This window comes from Taeniopygia guttata, chromosome 4, assembly GCF_048771995.1.
Source record: "Taeniopygia guttata chromosome 4, bTaeGut7.mat, whole genome shotgun sequence".
NCBI lineage: Eukaryota > Metazoa > Chordata > Aves > Passeriformes > Estrildidae > Taeniopygia > Taeniopygia guttata.
In genome coordinates this window covers 47,310,174-47,327,615 of record NC_133028.1, presented here as the reverse complement: position 1 = coordinate 47,327,615, position 17,442 = coordinate 47,310,174, and the positions used below count along the sequence as shown (strand labels likewise).

Below are 17,442 nucleotides of genomic sequence, written 5' to 3'. Positions count from 1 at the left end.
TAAACAAATACAACTTCTGGTATGAAAACAAAAACACTATCAGGAAAAAAACATTTCTCAGAAAATGGAAGACTACTGAAAAAAACTTGCTTGATCTGAAATAAGGATTTTTCTCTGTAATAAATACAAATCTTTTCACTGTTTATTAGTTCAGCAGACCAGGGCTGCTAATTTCTCCCATCTTCCTCTTTGCTATATCCAAGGCTTTGACACATTAAGGCACAAGCAAATGCTTAGAAATCAGAAGACTTGTTTTTTTACTCTTTTGACATAACATTCAGGAAAGCTAGCACATACATCAAATCATTTTCACTGGTAGCACTGTCAGAGATCTGACCAGACTGCCAAGAGAGACTGAATACTTTCCTTGGAAGTTTTCTTGATCTGATGGATCGAAGCCCTGGGCAACCCTACCTGAATTCAGTGTTGGACACATTTCCTGCAGGAATTTGTACCAGATGACCTTAGGAGGTCCTATCTGAATTACTCTATGAAAGTGCAGCCCTTGGCTCCTTCAGAAAGCCTCTCTACATATCTCCAGAGCAGCACAGCAGCAGTTGTGCTGGCTGATAGCAGTTGTTCCTGGATGACAACAACGAGTATTCCCCTAGAATTTAATTTTTCTTCACCATTGCCTTTCTAGATCCACCTATTGTTTCTTAAATCCTGTAAGATCTTTCAAGTTTCCTTTTGTTCTTCATTTGCATGTCTGCACTTGTAGTCCTGGATTTGTAGCGGAGGCTTCCAGAAATTACAACAGAAATAAAATAAAAACTAAAGTAAAAACCAAGAAAATTACTCAACATCAAGCTCCAGTTTAAGGACTAAAAAGTAAAGATTCACTTGAATGACAACAACATTAGTTTCCTAGTAGTTAGGAAAAACAAATGGAAAGACTAAAACCTTGTCGGAATCTGTGGGTATTGGTGATTCTGAGATTGTAGAAAGTCTTTGTTTTTCTGCTTCGTTGCCAAAGAAGAAGCCATAGTTCGTCTGTGTTGTTTTCAAGGTTGTTTATTTTTGCTTATCTATAACATGTTCTGCTGCCCTACCGCAGGTCTGTCTTGCAGGGCAGCGTGCGGGGCTCTGCCCCTCAGTGGGATGGTACAAACATTATATATTAGAAATTACGTGTACTATATTTACAATAATGTGCCAATATTTATCATCTACGTTGAACAGTGTGTCCCCAGCCTAAACTAATAGAAAAATGCCAACATCACCAAGAACATGGAGGTAAGGAAGAAGAAGGAGGAAGAACAGGATCAGGCCCACTTTCTTCCATCTTAGAATTCTTGACCCCCCTGTACAAAGTAAAACCCCCCTGTACAGGTACTAAAACCCCCTTGTACAATACTAAAAAATTTTACCCTCTAATTTGTGACTACTTTTACTATACTATCTAACTCTCTGTGACCGCTTGTTCCACCCTCAAAGTTGGTAATTCATTCTATGGTTCAAACTCAAGATCACAGCTGTTTTCAGCTGCTTGTCAGGGTTTAAAATGCTTTTGACCAAGGCTTGGAACCTCTAAAAATGTCTGAGGGACATCTTGAGTTTCGACATCACCTAATGCAATTCACCAAATAGACATAGCAGGTCGATATATACTTCCCAGATTATTGGAATGCTCATGAATGAAATGACCGTAGGAGAATTTGGAAGGAGAATAACCCTAACAAAATCAAATTTAATTTTAAGACACTAACTAGATTTATAATGTTAAAAGGAAGGAAAAGAATAATTTCAAATCACCTGTATTCAGATAATGCAACTGTCAAGAGAAACTGCCATTAGATTGTACTAGAGAGAGAGGAGGAAAATAATTTCACTAAACTGGGTATCTATTAATGCAGATATTCTCTTAGTTACTTGTTACTCTTTGCCAAGATAAAACCAGGCATAACTCACCTACTAAACTCTCAGAGTAATGTGTGCGATATCCTTTACCTGACATGCCAAGATGGAAAAAGCAGCCAGAACTGCCTGCATCACTTTCCAGCTACCTATTTCTCACTGGCACACTGCTCTTTTTACTGCTTTTCTCCTATGACAAAGTTCTGCAGGCAAGCTGTGGACATTGGTGGGCTGTTGTAAGAGAACTGAAGGAGCAGGAGTTGGGAGAGGCAGGAGAAACACGCAATCTGAATAAACTGAATAATCCTCCCAGTTCCAATTCCCCCGTTGCTTACGAGGTCACTGCGAGGAGCCTCCTGGTAGTCTGCAGAGAAGCAGGACAGGGAAGAGGTCCTGGCGCCGCTGCTGTCGGCGGCTGGCCGCGGGGGCTGCGCGTACTGCCGGTACGTGGCGCTCTTGGGGGTCCAGCGGAACAGGTTGATCGACTCGCGAACACAACGCTCAATATCGATCTCTGGAAGAGATTTAAAGGAAAAGCAAGAAAATCAAGAGCAAAATATCAGTGAAGTAACCCAGCTATGACATTGCCAAATATACATATACCCATCTATATCTTTGTCTGTCTCTCTGTCCCTTACTCAAAGGTAACATAGATTTCAAAAGCATTTTCCCATTCAAAAAGAAAAACACTCCATGTTTTTTTTATTAAAAACTAGTAAAGATATTTTAAGAATTAATTTGATTCTGTTTAAGGGAAGTGTATGAGAACTTTAACCAATGCAAAGTCAGGACAATAATTGAAACCTAGTAGTTGTCAGGTAATGTAAAGTCTTTACAAGTCAAACTATTGACTATTCAATGTAAATTTGGGTCGTTCATAAAAAGTAGATTTCATACAGTGTACAGACATCAGGATTTTTGGATCAACTAAATGTATTATTTGTCAGTTAATCCTACTAACAGCCAGATTGAAAGATTTTGGCTACTGAATTTTGCATGGTCTGCCATTTTGACAAAGCTACATGTTATTTGTTTGCAGGAAAACATGGGTTTTCAACATTAATTTGTGCTTGATGGCAAACATAATGAATTGCTTTAAAGATTTTAGAGAATTTTTTAAACAAACAAACAAACAATACAGTCCCAAACCCAACCGGACATTCCCAGTGAAATATACTAGCTGAAAGAGTGAAGTGCCATTGTGATAACACATTACTCAGCTTGAAAGGAAAACTGATACCTATCAAATGAGAAGCATCCTAAAATTAGATATGGTCAACTAAAAAGCAGGAAGGTACAATGAAGCACATATGTAAAAGAAAAAAAAGTAAACCTATTGGAAACGTATTTTTTACAACACTAACCATCCTGCATGTATATATCTTCGAAAAAGATGTAACATAAAAGCCATTTACTCATTTACCACTATGAAGGGCTGGTTGGTTTTGCACCTCCTGTATGTGGTCTCATGAAAAGCAAAAACAATCCTAGCTTGCATTTAATGACAAAACTGGTCTAATGCAACAGACAAACAGCAGGGATATCAGTACTTCTTGTGTCTGTGCCAAGATCTTGTATGATTCATTACAACAGTCAAAATTTAGATTAAAGAATCAGCTTCTATGAAGAAAACAGAGGCATTGTAGCCAGGCTTTATCTGTATATCTCAAACAGATTTGATGCACTGCCATCAATCACTTGCCATCAGTGGATTTCATGCCTTGCTATCAATCTGGGAGCTACTCCAGAAACCTCAGTCATTAGCAGGGTGGTGAGCAGAAGAAGCTGAATTTGAAGCTTGGGGCAGAATAATCTAGTTGGATGAGATTATTGACTGTTTAAAAAGCAGAAGATATGATCTATTACTCTCCCATTCAAAAAGCTGTCCATGTTCAGGTAGGATACAATCTGTAGCAGATGCTTTAATCCACTCGATGACAGGATGCTTATGTGCTATCTTGCTTCTAAAATTCTGAAAAGTCTGATAGTAGAGATGTGGCTTACCCAGTTTTAATTCTAGCTCTAAAAACCTTTTTGTGGATGTGTGAAATTAAATTGCAGTTGTCCTTGACAATATCAGGTTCCCTAGCTGCTTGAGATAATAGGTGTCACAGATAAATGGATTATGTGATGTCTCAATGGTAGCTAACAATTTTTAATTTCAACTATACTGTATTAGAAGGCTGTTATTCAGCATCATTCCCAAGGAAAATACACACAGCTGGAGAATTTCACACAATTTCAGGTAAACAGAGGAGATGCCTTCCACTGGTTATTTTTCCTCAAGCTCAGAAACCACTCAAAAGCACCATCATTAATGTTGCACTTTTTTCTACATTTCTAAAAACTTATTTTATTTATAAAAAGTTGAGAATTCCAGTTCAAGACTGTAGTACATTTATAGTGGGGCTGTGGTTCCTTTTTTTTTTTTTTTCCATAAAGAGATTGCTGTAATTGAGTTATATGCCCCATTTCCTGAGATTCTTAGCTAAGGAAACATTAGTAGTACTTCTATAATAAGTGATATGAACATAAAATTTAGCTAAGAAAAAAAAAATCTGAACAACAATAATTAATAGCATAAGAAGCATTTGGCTATGAGAGGGCATAATAGCCAACACATATCTGAAATTGAAAACAGAGAACTGGGGGATAGAATAGGAACACTGTTCGCAGTAAAGCTATGAAAAAACTGAAAGGACAAATTGAGACTGACAGTGTCAAACACTGAAATAGGTCAAAATATTTTTCCTAGAAACAAGCTCTGCAATTCCAAAAGAAATCCATTTCAGAGAACTAGAAAAAAGGCTTGGCCACTGGAACAGGCTTCCCAGGGGAGTGGTCACAGCAGCAAAGTTGACAGAGTTCAAGAAGCATTTGGACAATGCTCTCAGGCACATAGTGTGACTCTTGGAGTATCCTGTGCAGGGCCAGGAGATGGACTCAATGATCCTTGCGATCCTTTCCAACTGTGTGCATGTTTGTAAAAAACATAACCAGTTTCTAACACATCAGGGCATCAATAAAAAATGTAGGAGTCTGTTGTTCTGGGATTTTGGAATGCTTGGTTTCTCATTTCTTCCAAGCAGCATTTCAGGAGAACAGTGGGCATGGCTGAAAATGAAACTCCACAGAACAAGAGAGAATTTGTAATGGTTTATGGGGGAAGCCATCAAAAGCCTAAAACAAATTTACAGGCTGTCAATTAATTCATCTGCTTCTCGGTAATGCAAAATAAAAACTACTGCAAGGCAATTCTGGTTTCCACAAGTAACAATAAAAAAGCTCCACAGCCATAAAATGCTCCCCAACAATGTGCAAATCATAGGCACATGCATGAATATAGTATGGGAGCAGTCAAAATCCAGCACCCACAAGAGAGACAAGACTATGGGTAGCGGAAGAATTTACTCAAAGAATTTACTCATATTCTTTTGAAAAAAAAAACAATTACTTTCAGGATATTGGAGTTTAAGACTACATTAAACTGGTATAAATATTTACAGAATATTTATTAGTCATCTTGCATGAACAGGCTTCACACTTGAGTAACCTTCAAGCCCTTCTTCATGATTTGTTTGCAATTTCGGTTTAAGAAAAATCACTTCCCGTCAGCAACTAAAATGCAATGCAATCTTGTGCACCCTTGCTGGATAAGATCTTTTCTCCTCTTTTTGGCTAATAAGTAAGGGTCTGCTGCACTACTTCAATCCCAATTTCTTCCCATGCCCTTTCAAATATATGACAAATGAGTCAGTCTCTGGTGAAATGTCCATTTTTTGTTATTTCCCCAAGAATTTGCATTCACACAGCATTAATCCTGCCTGCACTCTTCTGGCTCCCAAGCCACTGCATTACAAGCCAGAAAACATTAGAGCTTCCACATTATTAGATACATACCACTGATATGTCAGAAGCACAAATATATCAAGTCAGAGCCTAGATTCTTGAACAGGACTATGAACAAATGAACAGAGACTACCTCAGCAGCATGCCAGAGTAGTTGACACTTACAAACAACTTAGAAGAACACTCTTCTGAGAGCAGGGTTTGCAGAAATCTCCAGGTGTGAGCAACAAATGAAAGAAACATTTAGAAAAGATGGAAGAGGGCATGCTCACTCATGGAGATGTATATGTAACACCTCAGTGCTCCCCAGGATCCCAACACTGGGGTATTTTGTACTTTAAAAATGATGTGCCTTCTGTTTTTATTAAGACAAATTATTTCATTGGACAATCTGTAACGAAAATGTGCTGAATAATATGGTGTCATTAAATATGAAGCGTGGAAAAAATTTAAGCCTGACTTGAAACATAATAAAAATACTATAAAAATAAGTAATAATTTCAAATCTTAGTACATCTTCAAACAGTTTTTGAAAAATTGCAGAGTGCCTGTATTTCAAAAAGTCAAGGCTGGAACCCGAGTATCTTAGGAACCAAAGCCAGAATTTCACTTTCAAACATTATATTTAGGAGTTCTGGCTCAAATGAGCTCAAGTATTTCACGGTCAAGCAGAAACCAAGCCTTACAGGAAACAATTCTATGGCAGCAGCTAATCACTCAGCATCTAAAGGCTGTCTCTGACATTTCTAAATATGCAAATAATGCAGCAGCTGATAAAGGCAGGAGTGAAGAAGGGAAAGAAAAGTGATCCAACAGCAGTATCTTGGTTTTGACATGGCCCCACCCTAACATTAAGCTTACTGAAATGTTTTGCTCCTTTTATGAAATAAACTTACTGTTTATTCTAAGATGCTTTTAATTTTGCTTTTTTCATGCTAAACTGTTACTTCTTAACAAGGTGATGCCTACCTCTATCCACAGCCTCAACTGAAAAGGACGGCCCAGCCTGACACAGCTGCTTTTTAAGCTATGTAAGTTTATTATTATAGATACAGGAGAGAAGTAGATTGCACTTGAAATAGACGTTGAAAAAAGTATAAGTTTAAATGCAATACACCTGTGACAAAAGCACACAGAATTTTTTATTTTTAGAGCAAAACCGGGTGTGCATATGTCCTTCACAGCAAGTGAAGGCAAGTAATGGAGAAAACCGTAAGATGAATGGTTCTTTCCTAATGAAAATCCACACAGACCAAGTCTTTGTGTGCAGTTAATCAATTCCAGAGCCTTTTCCTTGGGTAACAGGATACCACTTAAGAAACTCAGCCAAAATAAACTGCTTCTGCATTTTGGGAATAGACCAGAATTATGAGCTTGGTTTGACATCTCCATCACAAATACTTTATTACTACCCTGCCAGGCAACATCAGCTTTCACCACACAGCCACATAAATAGGCCAGAAAATCTATGTGCTATGAATTCTCTGGTACTGAATAGGTCAGTCAGTTCAGCCTCCTGATTCCTGCTCTTAGAAGAAACCGAGGTGAAAGGCCATGAACTCCTTTTTCCTGATGACATAAAAAAGACACACTGAGTGTGCATATTTAAAAGGACAAATCTAGGAAGAGAAGTGACATTTGTATCCCATATCTCTGTATCTATTACTGTGAGAAGGTTATTATAAATAAAAAGGTCAATGCAGAACTATTCTTTTTACATTATTTATTTCATACATTGCAGGATAGTTCTGTGACTCCATATTTTTGTGGACAGCAGTAGAGAGAAGCAGCAGTAAACACTATGAATTACTCCCTAGACATTAGGGTGCATAAAGGGCAAACACGGATTCTTTTCTTACTTGTGATTGTAAAAATCCCTCTGACTCAGCAGTTCACTGGAAAAGCCTACTAAAGAATGTCTCAGAAACGTGATGGTGTCAGGATTGACATGAGCAGGGAAGACACAGAATTCCAAGTGATCGTATTAAGCATAATGCTTTACTGTAAGTCAATCACCAAATGCCACATGCTATGTCTCATTGAGGAAGACAGAAATAGATTACATAAAGACTGGAGCTAAGCTCTGACAAGAAAGCACTGTTTAAACTTTGTTAGGAGGCATGCCAGTGCTTCTGAACAGCAGCCATTTCTACAAACTAACAAAATGTTAGACACCTGGAGCAGTCCTACCACAGGATAGGACATTGGCCAATGACAGAAGCACAGGAATTCCCAATCTATAATGTAAATAGTCAGAAGGAGGCTACTATGCAACACTTGAGATACACATAAGGGTAAATAAAGCAGCTCAGCAGAAAAATGAACATCACTTCATAAGTAGATAATAACCAGAAGACACATGAAAGGACAGGTTTACAAAATTGCAGGGATCAGCTGAGAGGAGAAACTCGTGGTGCCACCAACACAACATCCAACAACAGTCAATTTTGGAAGGAAGTCTTTTTCAGCTTTTCTATGTTCTTTTTGTTATAATATTTGCTAAATATCTGCTAAGTCAGTTTTAGAATCTTAAATACTAGCGAAACTCACCTTCTTTATCCTAAATCCTTGCTTCAAAGAAATCATACACAAAATACTGAAACTCAGCAAGCAAAAATAGAGATCAGGCTGTTACAGGTTTCCATCTGGGTGGTAACTATGAGCTACATCAGTTATTTCCCATGTGTAACGGGTATAAACCTATAAAAATCTCTACAGTCAGAAACTCTGACCAGGCCAAATGCTTATAAAGCTGATGACTCTCTTAAGAGCCATAAGTAGAAGACCTTTGCATTAGCTCTCCTGTTAGCCTTCAGGATATTTGTAAGGAAATAACATGAAGTAATTCAGATTTTCTGCTTTTAAAATAAGATGGAAATTCAGGTAATCCTGAAAAGGAGTACCTGTTGCCATGAGTAAAGGATGAAAGCATCTAATTTGACCTGTTCATTCCCATACCAATGATGGAAAAACTCTGGTTAAAGACAAATACAAATAGAGTATTTAGATCTGCCTAATGAGTATCCTGAGCCATGTAACACTCTCAAACTGTTAGAGCAAGCAACATCTTATTCAGGATTGAAATGTTATTTCCCACAAATACAGCAACTGTAAACAGGAAGGATAACCATCTTGCTTATGTCCCCATACTTAAAACTGCTTTAATTTCCAAAAAAATGCACTAGCCATTTGTCACTGCAGTAGACAACTTATTGAGATCCAGAACTTCCAGTGTTTACTACTAGTCAAGTCTGTTAGTGTTTCACATAGCAAAACCAACAATTTTAAGTAACTAAGAGCTGTTGCGTCGCGGTCAGCACCCTCTCACCACGACGTCCCGAGCGTGGGCGTGTTGGGCGGTGAGGGAAGAGAACGGGCGGCCGCCCCCCCTATGAAGCTCTGCAGTCCCAGTTGTTGGTGCGGGGACAGATGGAGGCGACACGGGACTTGGGGGTGAACAGGATGGATTTATTTAGTAAGCCCCAAGACGAACTGGGGGTGGGGGGGGGGTGGACGGATATTTTATACAAGAACTTGTGAGGCGGGGTATAGGGACAGCAACCAATAGGGGAATAACAGGGGAGGAGTTTAGGGCAGGACTAACATATCACAAACCTATCAGGGAAAACAGAGGAGTGGAGTAACACAAAGTAACCAATAGGGTGTTGAGCCTCACTAAATAGACAGGGAAGGCTCTGGAAGTAGGGGAGGAGGCTGGGAGGAGTGACAGGGAATGTTCTGGGGAAAGGGGCAGGGGAAGGGAAGAATGACATCTTGGAGAGGAGGGGGTTAGGGAGGAGCTAGGGAAGATTGACGACTGGGGAGAGGAGGAGATTGGGGGGGGGTATGAGCAGGCACTAAATAAATATCAAATTAAATAAAAAACACGCCACCACAAACAGCAGCCCAACCTTGTCAGTATATGTTTTCCAAGTTATTTAGAGCTTGCGTCATAATTAACCCACTCACAAGCCATGGGAAAAAGTTCTCTTATTCTGTGGAAGAGATAAGTTAACACCTTCATTTGAATTTACACATGAAAGCACTAAAATACACTCAAGACATAAAAGTTTGTTGTTTCAGGGTTGCATTCCCAGCAGACAAGTTTGTGGTTTATCAGCTTACATGACTGCTTACATGATTTGTCTCCTTAGAATGGTGCTATGCTTTTTTTAGCATGAAGACTGAAGACCTCGCAGGAGACCATCCAGCTCCTTGCCTTGCTCTAGAGCCAAATGCAATGTGTCCAGCCTATTCCTTCTATCTCCTACAGATGCATGTTACATTTTTGAAGTGACAGAGGTGTCACTTGACACACCTCTGCTGGTTACTCAGATATTTATCAGCATTTTCAGAATGCAGGCAACATTGTTCACGTACAATGTGAGTTCTTCCCAGCTGGGATACCTGCCCTTCCTGAACAAGTTTTGCCCTTCAGTATTAACAATGTAGTCCTGAAATTTATGCCAAGGGTGCAGTATTAACAAAGTATTACCTTTAGGTACAAACCCTGCTCTAGTTCTCCATATTTAGTTTTGGTCTTCCTGTTGATTTCTACTAAACTCCAGGATACTCTTAGGACAAGTTTAAGTGAAGAGTTTAAGTGAAATATTATGTGAAAGTAAATCAAAGGGAATTGACAGCTATCCCAAAGTATAAGAGCACTGAGCGTTCACTTAACCTCATTTCAAAGTCCTTATTTGACAGAAAGATTTTTCTGGCTCTCAGCCTACACTGCATTCTATCTGTATTTAAGTAATGTGTATCTCTGTTACAATGCTAGACATACACTCCCCAAATATATCTACAATCATATAAAAATGTGGTGATAATGTACATTTCAATCAAGAATTTTTAATATTGCGTTGTTTCTGCAGCCCATTTAGAAGTTCTCCTCAATTAACAGTTAGAGAACTAAAGATTATTAAGCAGAACACTTATACCTGTACAGGCAAACAAACAAATCCAGCATAACAAAATTACAAACAGATACCCTATGAGGCACCTTGCTCTGTCAGCAATGTTCTCTGCAATTGTGAAAGGAAAAAAGTCTAGTATCCAGCACTGCTTTCTAAGCATGAGTCTAATCCAGAATCAGTTGCTATACTTGTAGTTTCAATGGGGAAAAAAAGGGAAATATTTTCCCAAGACACCTTTGTAATGAAGAAAAAAAAATAAAAATCACCACATCTAGCAACAAAGCTCACACAACAGCAGCCAGAATTTTGTCAGTTCATGCCTAGAAATGCTAGTGTTTGACAGTCTACCTTCCTGTACTTACATTTTATTGCAGTGTAAAGGTCTACAAAATCCTACATAACTAACAGATGGATTATTCCATTTTTCTGAAGTGCCTTTTCACTATGGAGAGCACTGTCAGGGTGCTTTCAAAAAACAGGGGGCATAAGCTGTGTGTCAGACTGTTTTTAGGACATGCACTAGGAAAGTTCTGCTGAGGAACTCACTTTTCACCCTTTTTTATGAAGTACTATCTCTTGTGGCAGACAGCCCTTTGCTATAGAATATATATTTGATTTTCTTCTGCCAGTGACAACTACAGACTACAGTAAATTATTTCAGTACTTTTTTCCCTAGTGTGTTTCCCACTCTAGCATTTCTCTTTAGTCTCAAAAGGGTAGAATCTAAAATCTAGAACTGTTTTCTTTGTGTCACAAGGAGTGGAAAAGGTGAATAATTAAAGAATTCACAGCTTCAGGTAAAACAACATCAATCTTAGAGTCTGACACTTCCAGACAGCCTCGGTGAGCAGGTGTGCCCTAGCAAATCTCTCTCCTTCTGACCCAAAACCAATAATCTTGAGGAATTGCATCATGAAATACACCTGCATCTCCAAAAAGCCATCTAAAATAGCAAAGATGAGCACCATGCTCAGAAAAAGATGCTTCCATAAATATCACACTGACCTACATATTTCAAGAAAAGAAAACTAGGAAAAGTGACTGCCTTTTAAACTCTGATGTCTTTTGATATTTCCAATCAATATTTTTGTCATAGTTACGACACCATTATCATGTGTATCATGTGAAAGAGACCAAAGTGCTGTTTTTCTTCAGCTATACTGTAACTTGAAAAAGTAGTCAGCTTCACTAGCTCTGCAGCAAAATACTTTCCAGAGCCATATTCCATGAATGACAACAGAGCCATATGTCAAACTTCTGTAGCTGAAGTTAAAAAAGTTTCTTTTTAGAAGAGCTGTCACGGCTTCTGTTCCTCAGAGCCTTAATCTAAGCAATAAGATATTTTCAAAAGAGCATGAAAAAAGTCAAACCCTAATCAAAACATTGTATTATCTTTCTTTTTCTTACTGCTCACTGGAATATGAAAACTCACTGTATCTCTGTAAGTCCCTTCAAAGGTGGTGTTTTAATCTCCGAGGTTACATTTTCCATGGAGGAGTGGTGAAACAAATGGGAACAGGCACTAAACACCCACAAACTCAGTGTGGACTTGGTGGCCAACTGTCATTTTTATCTCTTATCAGATCTATATTAACTAAATGCTGAACCACCAGAAATTCCAGTACAATAAAAACATATGGATCACAGATGTGGGCAGACAAAGGATTTTTAAGAAGTAAAACAGCAGAAAGTAAAATGGTAGCTACCCAGGGTCAGAAACATATCTGAAGTAGAGCCTTCTGATATGTGTCTAATTTTGCTGCTGTCAACAGAAATGCTTTATTCAAAACTGCTCCATACAATCTTACCAGAGAATTTCCACTATTTTTTAACCTTTAGTCCATTTATAAATAAGCTGGATGCAATCCTTCTAAGCATTCATATGGCTTCCACCATCATGGGATTCAGCATTTTGGCACATCACTAGAATGGCAATGGATATAACAATTTTTCCCCCATTAGAGAATATCCGTTCCCTGGAGAATCGTTTCTGTCTGTGGTTTGACGAAAGGCAGATCTTGCATCTTAAAGCTACATGCCTATGTCTCACAAGGTTTTCCACTTCAACCATTTTACTATGGCTCCTCATTGCAGGATTGCTTTTCTACAGTCAGTCAGTATGAACTTCCCATCTGAGGCCAAGGTTCTTCCTTTGGAAGCACTGACTATCCTGGAGTCAGCAGAAAGACACCTTCCTAAGGTGCACAGCATTAGAAGAATGAACCCTCCTCTTGCTCCAAAATTACAGAAGATGAGCTTACTGAACTAACATAAAAGGTTTGTTTAGGTATGTTTTATCTCATCTTTAGGCTTGGTATTTCCCTATTGTCTAACAACATCTGTCCCCATCTTTTCATCAGTTCTCAGAAGTCCGTAACTCATTTCTGTATGTCAGTGCTGATATTGGCAGTGATCACTGGAGGAAGATCTGTTTGCCAGATTCTGTACTGGATCCATTCCAGGTGGGAATGGATTGGTCTAAGGACGCTTCAAATGTCTGCAAAGATCAGAATATGTGTCTGGATGCTTCCTAACAAAAGCTGCTGTAGATTTTGTACTACTTGTACAGTGGGTCATGAACTCGGTAATTGAGTCGAACTGCAATAACCATAATTTTTGAATTGAATAATGGACATTATCACTCAAAGTTATGGCAAGATTCTAAAGACTAAGCTATAAGCAAAACTGCATATTTTAAAGTAAACTTATACAGTTAGTCTTCAGGGCATGAAAAGCCTTCTGGGTTGTAAATCTGCTGATACATGAGGTTAAAGGGATATCCAGACTGGCTTAGTACAAATAAGCACTGGTCTGAAAGCAGAGTCCTGTCTCTGTTGTTGGTACCTCAGGAATCTCATCATAGTAGTATTACCCATACCATTTTCATTTTCCTGACACATACTGCTGCATGTCAGACTTACATAAAAAACAAAGGTAATGCATAATGTCTGTGTTCTCTCTGCATCACCTGAAAAAGACAAAATTTACTAAGTCTCAAAACTACAGGTAAAATATTAGCAACATTTCCAGGGTTGGTTTTGTTTGTCTGTCTCAAATATTCCTAAGCATTCTCTGGAATCTATATTGCTTTGTACTTAACAGAACTTCTTAAACACAAGGAAAAAATATGGAAGAATAAATGACAGAGAATTTAAATTTAAAACTCCCAGCACTTTGGAGTAGTAATTTCCTAAACAACCTAGTTCTATTTAATTATATTTAGCAGTTGCTTATATGCCCCTTTCATACAGCTCCAAGAGGAATGAACTAGGACATTTGTTGCAAAAGGATTTTCTAGTATTCTTAATTAGCCAACCATTTTATCAAAATCCTCAAATATATTTCCTAATCTACTAGGACATTGTTTGAACAACATAAAAATATATTAAAATTTCCAACAGAGCTTCAAAAAATATCAAGTATTGCCCAATTGTTTTGGCTTTATAGATAACATATGGCCAAAGCTTTGAGACAAGTATTGGAAAGGGTTTTCAGAACCAAGTAATCAATGCTGACACAACACCCCTTCATTTTCCTCACATCACTATTATTTTAAAACAATAATTCCAATTGTGTTATATACAGTGCACTGGAAATTAGGTAGTGGGGGTTTTGTTTTATAAAAACAAGAAATCTTGAAAAAGTGTTCCACAAAGTTTCGAGCAGTAAAATAACTCTATCAGTCTGGAAAGGAAGTTGCTTTCACTGGCAGCCTGAAATAAGTCATTCCAGTGCACACAAAGCTTACAAATTACAGGAGTTTCAGACTGTTGAGCAACAATTGATTTTAGTTTAAAATTATCATAGACGTTTTGAACAACATAATCTCTTCCTGGGAGTGATATATTCTCAGATGAAGGTTATTTGTAAATTACTTTCAGAAAATTCTCAGCCTTGGTACACAACTTATCGTAACCAAACTAGCAGAAGTCTTGTTTGGAAAACACAGGTGACAAAATGCATAATGAGTCAATACTTTTTAATCAGAAATAAGACTCAGGTCAGAAAGAAAAGGCACAAGGCTATGTGAATTGCATGTTGAAAAAGTTACTGATTAAGCTAGACCAACAACATTTAACTTTTAAGACACACTAGGATTGTCTTTCACCCTTATTCTTTTTTCCCTTAGTAGTTTTACTAGAAGTATTTTATGGTATGCTTTAGTTTAATCTCAAAATATTCAATTGTGCCACTGCTGACATCCTAAATAGCACAGACATCACCAATTTAAGGAAAAAAAAAAATTCAGAAACCTGTATTTCATACCAGAGTATTAGCAAAGCTGTCATCACCTAAAACCAGCAGAATGCATGTACCTTAAATCACTGAAATCTGTAGTGATATAATTTTATTTAATGAACACATATGTATTACAAGAACTAACGTGTTCTTATACATGACCTCAGCATAAAATACTTCCACTGTCAGTAAATCAGCTGATTTGAGAGAAATTGGAATCTATAATTTAGCACCCTCCAAGAAAAAGAAAAATACGGAGAAATTACCTTAGGCAAGAAAATAAGTTAAATATTAGTGGATCTGTACTTCACTAGGACATACAGCTAATACATGGGGGAGGAGAGGGCGGGGAGAGAATCAGTCTTTTAGTTTAGCACTCACATTTCAGCCATCTGTGGATATCCCATTAAATTTACCATGAACATTTGAAATGATTAAACATACATATTGAAAATTAAAATTCTACTCTATAAGTAATGGCCAAATTAAATTTCTTATAAATTGAAAAATACAGTAGCAAATACATAGTACATAGCAAACTAATAAGTAGGAGACAAATTTCGAAATCCAGAGCCATATGGAAGGGTTTACAGCAAAAGACAATTTGTGACAACAGTATTTAAAGAAATCACAGAGCTTCATTTATGATAACTCATAAAGTTATCAACTTACTGACTTATGCAACTGTGAACTCAGCCTCATCTGCTCGGTACCATATCCTAGAGTACTGCTAACCTCTGTAAACTCTGCAGTTGTGGAGACTGCAACACTTAAGAAGACCTCTTAAATTCTCCTACAAACTTCATTCTCTTCTTCAGTTCATCTGAAGAAGAACAACTTCTGTTTAAATGAATTATGAATTACTGAATTGCACACATGGACGTTCAAATAGAGCTCACTAAATCCATAATTAGCCCAGGAGTTAGAGTTATCTAAAGAAAAGCCACACATTTAAAACAGTGCCAACCCTTTACCTAAGACCTGTATTACCTTAGTAAGATCCTGAGCAGGAGAGAGGGAATTAAAACAAGAACATAACACAAGCATGTTCTGAGCGCACCAGCTTCCTACTTGTGTGACTACAAACTAAAATACATCTTTCAGGTGACATGGCTTACTCAGTTCAAACGCACTCTACTGTCTCATCAGGTACTTGCTCAGAAGGAAGCTCCAAACTTCAAGGTTAACTGCAATGTATTTTTTAAGGGACCAGCTTGTATGGATAGGTTAATCACCTCCCACTGAGCAAAGACACAGAATGTCTGCACAATGATCATGCAGACTCTGATACAGTTTTGAAAGTTATTCTGAAAGCTTTAAATTTCAAATGGAAATATTTCACAGAGTAATTCCAATGGCTTCCTATACTGTTCTCCCTAATCCTTCTACATTAATTACTTACACAGTATAATTATGTTCAAAGGGAAAATAGGCTAAAACCAGCACCAAAGAGGAAAAGGACTATTCAGAATTGTACTCAATTTATTTAAAAATTCATATAAACTGATTGTGTCTGTATGTGGCATGACTACAAACAGTTGCTTCTGAATTAGTTAAAATAGTTCTAAAATTCACAAAAACAATACTCCAATCTTCACCTGGAAATAACAATCCTACTGCATTGTTGCTGATGACAGCTAAAGACTTAAACTAACTACAATAAATTGTAGTTAAGATACACACACTCTGGCAGTGAGTTTGCCTAAACCTACCATGATGTCTAAGCCTGTATTTAGAAACACTGAGGAAGACAGTGAAAAAAGGAAGAAACAGTATTCTCTGTACCTGGCAAGTCTGAAAAAAGGAGAATGCACTCATTGAATCCATTAGCCAGGAGACGATCCCTCAGCTGTTGAAGTATGGCAACTCCAATACAGAATGGGAAGGAGGAATTTCCAAGGAGTAATGTATCCCACAAGTGAAAAATTTTGTGCAAAGGAAAGACATCTGCATAATGAATAAGCACAATAAATAAAACTCTATAAGCATACACACACAATAACAGAGTTAATGAATTGCCTATGTACTTCTTTGCTCACCCATCCTGAGTGATTTGTTTTTTATTTGGGCGCAAAGAGGACTCAAACTGTTTAGGATCATGTTTGTGTTCATATGCAGTTTGATTACTCTGTAAATAACAGTCTTCTTTTCTTAATGAATACTTGAAAGCACGTGGGTTTTCACATTTCAAGTATGTCAAGAATTAGGCAATTTATTTTTCTTTTAGTACAGTACAATTACGTATTAAGGTATGCGTATCAGTTTTTCACAATAAGTTGACATGATTGAGTTCATCAATAAGATCAGCTTCTTACAATTAGACAAAAAAATGAACAGAATAATGAAAAAATGGCAGAATAAAAGAAAGACAAGGAAAAAAGTATATTAAAAATAGCAAAATTTTATATATAAAGCTGAAGGTGGCTCTCTTAAAATATGCTATCTTCCAACAAAACAGTTCTAAGACTTTATTGCACTTGATTGCTTAAGGAAAACATCTCCTTGGTTTTCCAAACGTGGCGATTCTCAGGAAGGGTATAGAAACAGGGACAACTGCAAGAACCAGGGCTTTACAGTC

The 17,442-nt window shown here is 37.6% G+C and overlaps 1 protein-coding gene across 1 annotated transcript in view; it reads right to left on the bottom strand.

Moving 5' to 3' along the window:
* TBCK (TBC1 domain containing kinase) overlaps positions 1-17,442 on the bottom strand; it is an 88,840-nt gene that overhangs the window by 25,832 nt on the left and 45,566 nt on the right. Inside the window, exons 22-23 of the mRNA XM_002196650.6 lie at positions 16,650-16,811; positions 2,193-2,371 (exon numbers count right to left, since the gene is read on the bottom strand). Coding sequence (XP_002196686.4) covers positions 2,193-2,371; positions 16,650-16,811 — 341 coding nt within the window. The remainder of the gene's footprint in view (positions 1-2,192; positions 2,372-16,649; positions 16,812-17,442) is intronic.